At 43.5% G+C, this 13,754-nt stretch overlaps 1 protein-coding gene across 3 annotated transcripts in view; it reads left to right on the top strand.

The window, feature by feature from the left end:
• The first annotated feature begins 3,491 nt into the window (after positions 1-3,491).
• LOC308579019 (syntaxin-binding protein 1) overlaps positions 3,492-13,754 on the top strand; it is a 66,333-nt gene continuing 56,070 nt past the window's right edge. The window contains exon 1 of one of the 3 annotated variants that reach the window (XM_081179762.1): positions 3,492-3,726. Coding sequence is in view for 2 of the 3 variants with exons in the window: in XM_081179760.1 (XP_081035886.1) it covers positions 3,690-3,726 (37 nt within the window). In the remaining variant the exon portion in view is untranslated. The remainder of the gene's footprint in view (positions 3,727-13,754) is intronic. The other 2 variants (XM_081179760.1, XM_081179761.1) reach the window with 2 other exon arrangements.

The raw sequence follows: 13,754 nt of genomic DNA, 5'->3' as shown, positions 1-13,754 counted from the left end.
AAAACAAGATTCAGACTTGCTGCAAATTAGAAATTATAGGCCTATCTTATTGTTAAACAACGATTATAAACTATTTGCAAGCATTTTAGCTAATAGAATGAAAAAATAAATAAATGAGTATATACATAAGGATGGATTCCTTCCAGGTATGCAAATGAAGGAGAATATAAGAAATATTTGGAATATAATAGAATACCTGGAGATCAAAAATGAAAAGAAAGCAGTAATGGTGTTTATAGATGCCGAAAAAGTCTTTGACAACATCTCTTGGAATTTCATGATAAAGTTACTTGAGGAAATTAAATGTGGATCTAAATTTTTAAAAGGAATACAAGCAATTTATTCAGAACAAAAAGCGAAATACATTGTAAATCAGGTGATAACAGATGAATGTAAGATACAAAAATGAACCAGACAAGATTGTCCATTATCACCGCTGTTGTTCATTCTGGTTCTGGAAGTACTTGCCAGGAATATAAGAGCAGATAAAGAGATCACTGGGATAAAAACTGGGAAAAGTGAGTTTAAACTGAAAGCATATGCTGATGATTTGGTGATCACAGTGGAAGATCCAAAAAATTCTCTCCCTAAAGTTATAGAAAAGATTCAGAAATTTGGGGAAGTGGCAGGATTTAAATTAAATAGGAATAAAACTAAATTATTAGTTAAAAATTTGAAGGAAGAAGAGAAAAAAGAGTTGCAGCAAAGTATTGAAACAGAAGTCCATAAAAAGTTCAAATACTTAGGGTTATGGTTAACATCAAGAAATAAAAATATTTACAAAGATAATTATGAAAAAGTGTGGCTCGAGATAAAAAGAAATCTAGAAATATGGAGCAGAATGAATCTCTCCCTATTAGGAAAAATAGCAGCAGTAAAAATTAATGTTTTGCCAAAAATGCTATTTCTTTTCCAGTCAGTCCCAGTAATGGTGAAAGATGATTGCCTCAAAAGATGGCAGAAGGAAATCTCCAAGTTATCGGGAGGGGCAAAAAGCCAAGGATAAAGCATAAGATACTTACAGATACAAAAGAAAGAGGCGGTTTTGCCCTCCCAGACCTTAAATTGTATTATGAGACTGCATGTTTGATATAGATTAGGGACTGGGTAAAACTGGAAAAGCAAGAAGCATTGGATTTGGAAGGTCATGATAATAGATTTGGATGGCATGCATATCTATGGTATGGGAAAGGAAAAGTACATAAAGGATTTTATAATCATATAATTAGGAAATCATTGATGAAGGTTTGGGATAGATATAAAGATTTAATAGAACAGAATACACCTTGGTGGCTTTCACCACTTGAAGCTTTGCTGCTCAAGCCACTTGGTAAAAAAGGAAAGTGGCTTACATACAGTGACTTACTAAAGGATCAAGAAGGAAAATGGAAGCTAAAAGAGTATGGGGAAATAAAAGATCATTTTCAGAGTTGGTTACATTACAGGCAATTACATGAGATATACAAAGAAGACAATAAGAAAGGATTTAGTTATACTACTTCTAGATTCCAAAAGGAAGTCATAGAAGGGAAAGTGAAGTTGCTGAAGGGTGCATATGGTATTCTGCTAGAATGGGAAACAAAAGATGAGGAGGTGAAATCGGTCATGATCAAATGGCCACAAGATATAGGACATAATATATAATTTGAAGATTGGGAAAAATTGTGGAGAATAGTTCTAAAATTTTCAGACTGTTCTCTTTTGAAAGAAAATTATATGAAAATGATGTATATAACACCAGTACAGATTGCAAGAATGTACAAAACTGGGTCAAACGTATGCTGGAAGTGTAAAGAAAAGGAAGGGACTTTTTACCATATGTGGTGGGAATGTAGAGAAATTAAATTTTTTTTGGGGGGGGGGAATGATATATAATGAGTTGAAGAAAATGTTTCAATTGACATTTGTAAAAACAAACAAACCCAGAAGCATTTTTGTTAGGGATTGTAGGAAAAGACCTACCAAGGAAAATAAAGAATTTATTTATGTATGCTACAACAGTGGCAAGAGTCTTAATAGCACGAGGATGGAAGAATGAGGAAATCCCGACAAAAGAACAGTGGCAAGAGAAATTGATGGACTATGCAGAATTGGCAAAACTGACATACAAACTGCGAGACAAGGACAACTGTGACTTTAAAGTAGAATGGGAACTCCTTACAAACTACTTAAAACCCCCAAAATGAATTGAACTCCTTGGCAGGTTTTGAATAAACATACACAAATGTATTGATTGTTAACATAATAGACAGATAATTTAAGAATCTTTACAATTTTACAATATGCAGAGAATAACATGTGCTGAAAAATCAGAGAGAGGAGCTGAGGGAAGTCTTGGGGGGAGTAAGGGAGGGTTTTTTGGGGGGAGAGGGGAGGGAAAAATAATGAAGATGATATGTTTTGATAATTTGTTATGTTGAAATTCTCAATAATTATTTTTTTTTTTTAAAGGAAAGTTCGCTGGCATCTAAAATCTTTGTGAGCTGCTCCCATTCAGTTTAGAGCAGGCATAGGCAAACTCGGCCCTCCAGGTGTTTTGGGACTACAACTCCCATCATCCCTGATCCCATCATCTCAAAACATCTGGGGGGCCGAGGTTGAGGAAGCCTACATTGTCATCATCATCAATATTGAGATTGTCTGTCCTCTGCTCTTCAGCCTAGAAAGGCTTCCAGAATGGCTTACATACAATCAATTAAACAAGACTGTCCTTGCCTGCAGGCTTACCATCTAAACAAAATGAAAATAAGGGGAAAGAGAAGAGGGGAAAAACAGGCACCAGTTCTTGAAGAGCTGCTCTGTTGGCAATGAAAGTTGGCATCTGGGTCTGAAGCAAGGTCTCAACTTAGTGTCTATATCCCTGTGTCTCTTGACATGTGGGCCTGGTGAATAGCTGTCTGTTCTTATTGGGACTGGAGGGTGGTAGTGGAAGCTGCCTATATTTTTCATTATTTATTTATAACCTCCTTAGTGTATTTGAAAAAAATAAAATCTCTAAGCAGCAGTGCAACATCATTTTAAAAAGTGTTGTTGTTTTTTTTTTTTAAAAAAAGCAACATAAAAACTGCAAATCCAGCTGCACGAAAGCAAATTCAAAACAAGGACTTGGTGGCAGGGGTTAGCGGGGACCCCATCGAATGTTTGCATTCTGCAAACAAGTACATGTGTAAACGCATGTAAGGGAGGTTCATTCATACAGCAGGAGAGGCTGCGATTCTTTCTTTTACCCACCCCCATCCCTTTATTTGCAGATGTTGGCTCCGCCCCTCACTAGAGTTAGTCGCTGAGCAGAGCCGCAGGCCGTGCGGGTGCGTATGTCTGTGTGTGTGTAGAGAGAGGGGGGAGAGAGAGAGATGCTGAGCAGGCGGCGCGCTGATTGGTCCGGTGGGGGGTATGACGCCATCCACGGCACCACCAGCCTCTTTCTGCATCAGCATCAGCAGCTCGCATCACAATCCGACCACGCCCTGCCTGGACCTGCCTCCTCCTCCGCCGCCCCCCCCCTCCGCATCCTTGCCCAGACTGCCCTCCCTCCTTCCTTTTGCAGTCAGCTGAGAAGCCAAACCGGAGTGCAGTTTTGTGCGGGGTTTTGAGCCGAGCAGTAGCAGGAAAAGGAGAAGAGGGGAAACCAGACGTGGGGATTCCTCACCACACAAATACCTCAAGAAGAAGAACAAGAGAGGGACGTCATGGCACCAGCTGGGCTTAAGGCTGTGGTGGGAGAAAGTAAGATTAAACTCTTTTTGTTGTTGCTTCCTTCCTCTCTCCCCCCCCGCCCACCTTTCATTTAATGGTCAATGAGACGGGGGCTGTCTATTCCCCCGCCTCCTGCTCCGTAGTCCCCATTGTAAAAATAAATAAGGGACGCAGCTGCAGAAATCTGGAGAGTTGGTGGTAGTGGTGAATGAAATAGAGTATTAAGAGGGATGGAAGGGGGAGATTTGGAGCGTCACTGCAGACCTTACGTTTTTTTGTTGGGTGGGGGCGCCCTCGATGGTCGAGGACGCTACGGGTCAAGAGATCCTTTCCAACACCACCCTTTTTATACAGTTAGTATCTATTCATATTATGAATAGCTTCTTGGCCAAAAAAAGAGAAGCGTTCGTAACTGGAAGGGAAAAGGCAGAGGGGGACGCTGTTATTCTGCATTATGTAGAGTGGAAGATGAGGGAGGGAGGGAAACAGTACCGGCTTGACTATCTCCCTCATCCTTGCCCCGTTTTAAGGCGCGCGGGGGGGGGGGGTGCTTTTACCAGTAGATGTATCCTTAGCAGATCAATGTAAGACTGGTGTCTCCTGTATCCTTAACGGATTTATCTGTGACTGGAAATTATAATTGTTTTATGGCCTGCAATACAGAACATGGAGAATGTTTGTGTGTGTGTGTGTGTGTGTGTGTGTGTGTGTAAGCGTCAACTGAGAAATCCTCTTGTACTTGCAGGTTCATTTGTGGTGGGGACCCCCCCCCAAAAAAAATCCAGTCCTTTATCCCACCCCAAAATCCAGTCCTTTATTCTCTCTATCCGACTCCTCCCCCCACGCACAGTGGAAGATCTAGCGCAGATCCTGCAGTGTCAGTGCAAAACAGCCCGGTTGTTATCCCTCCCACCAACATCTTATGTATTTTTCTCTCTGCCATCCCCCCTTCAATAAAGCAATAATTATGGAGGGGGTACTTGTGAAGAATCCAACAAAATTGAGAAGTCCTTAGAATGACAGCATATAATAGAAGCTTTTTCCTGCATGGGAGGCTGAAAATGAGAATTTGGTTTATATGTGCTCGCACTGATTTAAAGGGGGGGCATTTGCACACGGAACTGAAATGCTATTTTTGGTCCTTTTGAGTTGTGCATTCTAAAGTATATCCAGGGAATGGTGTGGAAGGGAGATTTGCTTTATTGTACATCCTGCAAAATTTTGCATTTTATTTTTTTTCTTAATGTGCCAGCCACATACTAAAATGTATCAATTATATAGGCCAAGTGACATATTGCCAAAGTCCTCTTCCATTTGTACAATGCAAGTAAATAATTTCAGTCCTTTGTAGGTACGCAGATAAATAGTGAAGACGATAAGGTGGTGGTTACTTTTAATGGAGGGTATGTTGCTACGGCTCATTTAAATCCGCCGTCTGTCTGAAGCAATTACAGTTAAGCCGTGTTTTCAAAGGCAGTGCTGTCCAAATTATATCAGTCGTTTAAAAAAAGAAAAGCAGCATAATGTTAAATAATTATTATTTTTGCTTTCTCATAGAAAATGAAAGGAGCAGAATCATAGCTGGGAAACAGACCAAAAAGGCAGCGGCTGGGGGGGCAGCAGTGATTTTTTTTTTTAGTATTTAGGCATCTTCCTCCATGTTATGACACTGGTTCAGCACTGCAGTCAGATGAGGCTGGAGATGGTGCGTGGTGCCATGACTTGGCGAGGTGGGGGCTGGGGAAAGAAATAATCCTCTTAGATTTATGGCCTGCTTTATGTTGCACTAAATCACCTGTCCAGAGACCACTGATCAGCATCTCTGCCTGACTGTTGCGTGTTCTCAATTCTAAAAAAGGCATTGAGACTCAGGTGCTGCTAAAAGGTGGCGTGGGGGGAATGTTTCCCCCCTGCTTTAGCCCAAATACCACCCTTTCCTGCAGGGCAGGGCAGAATCCCCCTCCCTCTCTTGAGCTTCAATATTATTATTTTTTTTCAGAGGGGACAGCATAAAAAAATAAAAAATGAGAAGAGCTTTGTTTGTGTTGTAGCCCCACTTGCTGAAACATTTCTAGGCAGGAACGACACAAAAATAAAATCAAAGCGTAGTGATTGAGGGAAATGCTAGCTAATCTCAGTGTTTGCTTTTGGTGACCTCTAGCCCATGCACTGTGAACCCCCCCTCCCTTTTAGGTATATCGTACCTTGACACAGTTCCGTTACAGCAGCAGCTAATCATCACAATCATCAACCAGTGAAGATGGTAATGTGAATTTCTTGGTGGTGATACTTAACGCTGTGAAAATTGGGCAGAATTCAGGACCCTGTTCTGTGGTTCTCCTTACAAGCCATGCTTTAGGTCTCTCAAAAGCGTGTGTGAGAGATGCTTAACAGCAGATTTATACCGATATGAACCTGGCTGCCTGTTGAGATGATCACCAGAGGCCTTGCTTCAGAACATTCACCTTTTATAGGGGTGTCACTGAGCAGGGATTCAAACTCTTGTCTGCCAGCTCCTAGCCAACCCTCCAACCGCTATGCCACACTAGCAGTCCTCATAATGTTTACCCTCCAGCAAATATTCAGTAGCATACCTACAGTGTCTGAACATAGATACCATTTTAAAGTTATCATGTTTTTATCCTTTGATAAAGCCAAGGTCAATGAATATCCTCTAAACCCAATTGACCACATCTTGTGACTGTGAGTTGCATGAGTTTTAATGAAGCAGAGGTGCAGAGATACTTAAGAAGCTGTTGGGTGGTTCTGTTGTATCTAAAGCAAGGGTGAGGGACCCATGGACCTCCAGATGTTTCTGGACCATAGTTTCCATTATCATGGACCATACTATCTAGGGCTAATAGGAGCTGGAGTCCCAACAACATTGGGTGGGGAGTGGGTGCGCACAGGTTCCCCACCACTGATCTAAAGGCAGAGCTATAGGCCTGCCATACATGTTATGGGTTGTATCCAACTAAGTTCTACTCAGAATAGACCCAGATAAATTAATGGATTTATGGGAGTCAGCTCCATTATTTTCAGTGGGTCTTCTCTGAGTAGGGCTAGCATTGGATACAAACCAGTGCTGTTGTTTTCTGATATATCTGCAATACCAGGGTTGGCTACAGTGCCTTGTCTAGTGTATGTGCAATGTCAAACATTATTATGATTGTCCATCACTCTAAGCCAGTGTTTCCCAACCTTGGGCCTCCAGCTGTTTTTGGACTACAACTCCCATCATCCCTAGCTAGCAAGACCAGTGGTCAGGGATGATGGGAATTGTAGTTCAAAAACAGCTGGAGGCCCAAGGTTGGGAAACACTGCTCTAAGCTACCTTACTGCATTTCCATCTCCACCATTCCCATTCAAAAAATTCCTGCATGATTCACAAAGCTTAGCACTCTCAATTCCTCCTCCTGCATTTGTATTCCTGTCTTGGCAAATCCTAATTTCAGTGAGAGTTCTAATTTTGATTTTCTTTCCTTTTTAAAATGGAACTTGTGATTTATTCTTAATTAGACTTTCCTTAGAGTGGACCCATTGAAATCAATGAACCTAAGTTAGTTCTGCCCATCAGTTTCCATGGGTTTTACAGGTGCCATACAATACTCATTCCTCACTTGTAAGAAATAGTTATTCTCGTATGGCAGCACCTACACTTTGGAACTCCTTGCCTGATGACACCAGGCAGGCATCTTCAGTGTATTCTCTTTTGGCTCCTGCGGAAAACACTTTTGTTCAGGCAAGTCTCTCTAGATACGTAAGATGTTAATGACTTTTAACCCCTCTTAAAATGTTTTGGGTACATAATATTTTGGCTGCAGTTCATTCATTTTCACCTTTGTATTCTTTTTTATAAAAACGTGCACCTAGACATTCCGTTGTTGCACCCATGACCTAGGTTTAAGGTGCCATGTAGCTCCTAGCTTTCATATCTCAGTTTCAAACACTGCTCTCTCTTATCTATATCCTGTTGTGAAACACAGTTTTGTGGGCAGAACTGTTGTGGCTTTATGAGTTCTGTGCAGGGATGCATTGACCTCTGCCTGTGTTTATCTGAGGGGCCTCCATGGCGAGACATTGGCCAGATCGTGCAACATGCCTTCACAGCCCCTCTAGCCATGACTTCCTGATGCTTTGCATCCTCGGGGATGAAGTTATTTCCTGCCTTTCTGTTTCCTCTGTGTGCTCATTCCTTGTTTCCATCTGAATTGGCTTGTGATGGTGTAGGAACCTCTGAATGCAGCCAACTTTCTGACCCTCAAGAGGCTCCCTGGCCTGGCCTGTCCTTGCTGCACATCCTTGAGTGTTTTATTTTCCTGGCTGGGGTGTGCCTTGTGCTGATGCCTCTCCCTTGCCAGGATGGAGGATAGCGAATGATGTGTGGCTATTGGTAGAAACTTGCCCACCGTACAAAGGTGTTACTTGCATTTTCTGCTCTGCCCATGTCTGCCTTTGGCTCCGACCCAGCACTAGGAATGTGGCCCCTGGAAAGCTGTATTGAAGTGAATACGGCCCTGAGACTGAAAAAGGTTCCTTGCCCCAGTGTACCTTCTTTGAAAAGGTGCTTGCTACACCAAAGTCAGTCATATCCGCACAATGCATTAAAAGCACATTTAAAGCACATTTCTTTATTTATTGGGTTTTACCTTGGTGGAAAAAAATCCAAGGAGTTCAAGGTGGCATCCTCAACAACCCAGTGAGGTAGGTTAGACTGAGTGGCAGTAACTGGCCCAAGGTCTCCCACTGAGCTTCAAGACCAAGTGGGGATTTGAACTCTGGCCCTCCTGGTCCCAATCCACACCACACTGGCTTTCATGGTTGTCCCTCAACTACCAATCTAGGAAACTATAGATTGGGGGAAGAGGGCATGACTGAGGTGAGAGTGTGGCCTGCGAAGAGTCCCAGGGGCCAGATAGGGAGACTGGGAGGCCAAATTTCCCCGCCCCTGTTGTGATGTTGAACTGAAATCCTGCCTTCCTTTGTTTTTTACCCACTGGTTCTAGCCCTGACCCCTGAAGCAACAGTGACCAACCCAGCTCCAACTTTTCTTCAACAGCCCTTCTGATCATACCATGCCTTCCCTGAATCTGGAGACCCAGCATGGTATAGTAGTTAAAGTGTCCTGCTAGGACCTGGGTTCAAATTCTAACTAATCCGTGAAGCTTGCTGGGTGAACTTGGGCCAGTTACTCACTCTCAGCCTAACTTCCCTCCCAGGGTTGTGGGTATTAAATGAGGAGGGAGAGAACTGTGTAGGCCGCATTGAGCTTTTTGGGGAAAGGGCGGGCTATAAATGCAGTGAATAAATATGAATAAATAATTTTCTCTTCACCAGGCTAACAATATTATGCTCTGTTCCTGAAAGGACATGGTTTCCAGACCCTTAACATCCTGGGCCTCATCTACACTGTACATTTAAATCAGTATCATACAACTTTAATCAGTTGTGTCTTCCTCCACAAAATCCTGCAGACTGTCATTTGTTCAGGGAACTGAGAATTTTTAGATCTCCTGACACCTCCCTTGCAAAAGGGGACATTAAAGTTTTGCTTGATCTGACATTTACTGCATGTTATATGTTAAAAAAGAATTACATGAAAATGATATATAGGTGGTATCTGACACCAAGAAAGTTAGCAAAGATGTATAAATCAGAATTATATACCTGTTGGAAATGTAAGGAAAAAGAAGGTACCTTCTTCCACATCTGGTGGACATGTAAAGCTGTGAAAGGCTACTGGGAGATGATTTATAATGAAATGAAAACAATGTTGAAAAGGGCTTTTATTATTAAAAAAACCAGAAGCCTTTCTCTTACGAATATTTGTTGTTGTTGTTGTTTAGTCGTTTAGTCGTGTCCGACTCTTCGTGACCCCATGGACCAGAACACGCCAGGCACCCCTGTCCTCCACTACCTCCCGCAGTTTGGTCAAACCCATGCTGGTAACCTCGAAAACACTATCCAACCATCTTGTCCTCTGTCGCCCCCTTCTCCTTGTGCCCTCCATCTTTCCCAGCATCAGTGTCTTCTCCAGGGAGTCTTCTCTTCTCATGAGGTGGCCAAAGTACTGGAGCCTCAGCTTCACGATCTGTCCTTCCAGTGAGCACTCAGGGCTGATTTCCTTAAGAATGGATGCGTTTGATCTTCTTGCAGTCCATGGGACTCTCAAGAGTCTTCTCCAGCACCATAATTCAAAAGCATCAATTCTTCGGCGATCAGCCTTCTTTATGGTCCAGCTCTCACTTCCATACATCACTACTGGGAAAACCATGGCTTTAACTATACGGACCTTTGTTGGCAAGGTGACATCTCTACTTCTCAAGATGCTGTCTAGGCCTGTCATTGCCCTTCTCCCAAGAAGCAGGCGTCTTTTAATTTCATGGCTGCTGTCACCATCTGCAGTGATCATGGAGCCCAAGAAAGTAAAATCTCTCACTACCTCCATTTCTTCCCCTTCTATTTGCCAGGAGGTGATGGGACCAGTGGCCATGATCTTCGTTTTTTTGATGTTGAGCTTCAGACCATATTTTGCGCTCTCCTCTTTCACCCTCATTAAAAGGTTCTTTAGTTCCTCCTCACTTTCTGCCATCAAGGTTGTGTCATCTGCATATCTGAGGTTGTTGATATTTCTTCCAGCAATCTTAATTCCAGCTTGGGATGCATCCAGCCCAGCCTTTCGCATTATGTATTCTGCATATAAATTAAATAAGCAGGGAGACAAAATACAGCCTTGTCGTACTCCTTTCCCAATTTTGAACCAATCAGTTGTTCCATATCCAGTTCTAACTGTAGCTTCTTGTCCCACATAGAGATTTCTCAGGAGACAGATGAGGTGATCAGGCACTCCCATTTCTTTAAGAACTTGCCATAGTTTGCTGTGGTCGACACAGTCAAAGGCTTTTGCATAGTCAATGAAGCAGAAGTAGATGTCTTTCTGGAACTCTCTAGCTTTCTCCATAATCCAGCGCATGTTTGCAATTTGGTCTCTGGTTCCTCTGCGTCTTCTAAATCCAGCTTGCACTTCTGGGAGTTCTCGATCCACATACTGCTTGAGCCTTCCTTGTAGAATTTTAAGCATAACCTTGCTAGCGTGTGAAATGAGTGCAATTGTGCGGTAGTTGGAGCATTCTTTGGCACTGCCCTTCTTTGGGATTGGGATGTAGACTGATCTTCTCCAATCTTCTGGCCACTGCTGAGTTTTCCAAATTTGCTGGCATATTGAGTGTAGCACCTTAACAGCATCATCTTTTAAAATTTTAAATAGTTCAGCTGGAATACCATCACTTCCACTGGCCTTGTTATTTGCAGTGCTTTCTAAGGCCCATTTGACTTCACTTTCCAGGATGTCTGGCTCAAGGTCAGCAGCCACACTACCTGGGGTGTACGAGACATCCATATCTTCCTGGTATAATTCCTCTGTGTATTCTTGCCACCTCTTCTTGATGTCTTCTGCTTCTGTTAGGTCCTTACCACTTTTGTCCTTTATTATGGTAATCTTTGTACGAAATGTTCCTTTCATATCTCCAATTTTCTTGAACAGATCTCTGGTTCTTCCCATTCTGTTGTTTTCCTCTATTTGTTTGCATTGCTCATTTAAGAAGGCCTTCTTGTCTCTCCTTGCTATTCTTTGGAAATCTGCATTCAATTTCCTGTATCTTTCACTATCTCCCTCGCATTTTGCTTGCCTTCTCTCCTCCGCTATTTGTAAGGCCTCGTTGGACAGCCACTTTGCTTTCTTGCATTTCCTTTTCATTGGGATGGTTTTCGTTGCTGCCTCCTGTACAATGTTACGAGCCTCCATCCATAGTTCTTCAGGCACTCTGTCTACCAAATCTAAATCCTTAAACCTGTTCCTCACTTCCACTGTGTATTCATAAGGGATTTGACTTAGATTGTATCTTACCGGCCCAGTGGTTTTTCCTACTTTCTTCAGTTTAAGCTTGAATTTTGCTATAAGAAGCTGATGATCTGAGCCACAGTCAGCTCCAGGTCTTGTTTTTGCTGACTGTATAGAGCTTCTCCATCTTTGGCTGCAGAGAATATAATCAATCTGATTTCGATGCTGCCCATCTGGTGATGTCCATGTGTAGAGTCGTCTCTTGTGTTGTTGGAAAAGCGTGTTTGTGATGACCAGCTTGTTCTCTTGACAGAACTCTATTAGCCTTTGCCCTGCTTCGTTTTGATTTCCAAGGCCAAACTTGCCAGTTGTTCCTTTTATCTCTTGCCTCCCTACTTTAGCATTCCAATCCCCTATAATGAGAAGAACATCCTTCTTTGGTGTCACTTCTATAAGGTGTTGTAAGTCTTCATAGAATTGGTCAATTTCAGTTTCTTCAGCACCAGTGGTTGGTGCATACACTTGGATTACTGTGATGTTAAAAGGTCTGCCTTGGATTCGTATCGAGATCATTCTATCATTTTTGAGATTGCATCCCAGTACAGCTTTCGCCACTCTTTTGTTGACTATGAGGGCCACTCCATTTCTTTTACAGGTTTCTTGCCCACAGTAGTAGATGTGATGGTCATCCGAACTGAATTCACCCATTCCCGTCCATTTTAGTTCACTGATGCCCAGGATGTCAATATTTATTCTTGCCATCTCATTTTTGACCACCTCCAACTTACCCAGGTTCATGGTTCTTACATTCCAGGTTCCTATGCAATATTTTTCTTTACAGCATTGGACTTTCCTTTCGCTTCCAGGCATATCCGCAACTGAGCGTCCTTTCGGCTTTGGCCCAGCCGCTTCATCAGCTCTGGATCTACTTGTACTTGCCCTCCGCTCTTCCCCAGTAATAATAATAATAATAATAATTTATTATTTATACCCCGCCCATCTGGCTGGGCCTCCCCAGCCACTCTGGGCGGCTTCCATAAAAACCAAAAATACAGTAAAATGTCACACGTTAAAAACTTCCCTGAACAGGGCTGCCTTAAGATGTCTCCTGAATGTCAGGTAGTTGTTTATCGCTTTGACATCTGCTGGAAGGGCGTTCCACAGGGCGGGCGCCACTACCGAGAAGGCCCTCTGCCTGGTTCCCTGTAGCTTTGCTTCTCGCAGTGAGGGAACCGCCAGAAGGCCCTCGGCGCTGGACCTCAGCGTCCGGGCAGACTGATGGGGGTGGAGACGCTCCTTCAGGTATACTGGACCGAGGCCGTTTAGGGCTTTAAAGGTCAGCACCAACACTTTGAATTGTGCTCGGAAACGTACTGGGAGCCAATGCAGGTCTTTCAAGACCGGTGTTATATGGTCTCGGCGGCCGCTCCCAGTCACCAGTCTAGCTGCCGCATTCTGGATTAGTTGTAGTTTCCGCGTCACCTTCAAAGGTAGCCCCACGTAGAGTGCATTGCAGTAGTCCAAGCGAGAGATAACCAGAGCATGCACCACTCTGGCGAGACAGTCCGCAGGCAGATAGGGTCTCAGCCTACGTACCAGATGGAGCTGGTAAACAGCTGCCCTGGACACAGATTTGACCTGTGCCTCCATGGACAGCTGTGAGTCCAAAATGACTCCCAGGCTGCGCACCTGGTCCTTCAGGGGCACAGTTACCCCATTCAGGACCAGGGAATCCTCCACACCTGCCCGCCTCCTGTCCCCCAAAAACAGTACTTCTGTCTTGTCAGGATTCAACCTCAATCTGTTAGCCGCCATCCATCCTCCAACCGCCTCCAGACACTCACACAGGACCTTCACCGCCTTCACTGGTTCTGATTTAAAAGAGAGGTAGAGCTGGGTGTCATCCGCATACTGATGAACACCCAGCCCAAACCTCCTGATGATCTCTCCCAGCGGCTTCATATAGATGTTAAAAAGCATGGGGGAGAGGACAGAACCCTGAGGCACCCCACAAGTGAGGGCCCAAGGGTCTGAACACTCATCCCCCACCACCACTTTCTGAACACGGCCCAGGAGGAAGGAGCGGAACCACTGTATAACAGTGCCCCCAGCTCCCAGCCCCTCAAGACGGTCCAGAAGGATGCTATGGTCGATGGTATCAAACGCCGCTGAGAGATCCAGCAGAACTAGGAAACAGCTCTCACCTTTGTCCCTAGCC

The sequence above is a fragment of the Podarcis bocagei genome (genome assembly GCF_964188305.1).
Source record: "Podarcis bocagei genome assembly, chromosome: Z".
NCBI lineage: Eukaryota > Metazoa > Chordata > Lepidosauria > Squamata > Lacertidae > Podarcis > Podarcis bocagei.
The sequence above is the reverse complement of the archived record's forward strand: the minus strand, read 5'-3'. Positions and strand labels throughout refer to the sequence as shown.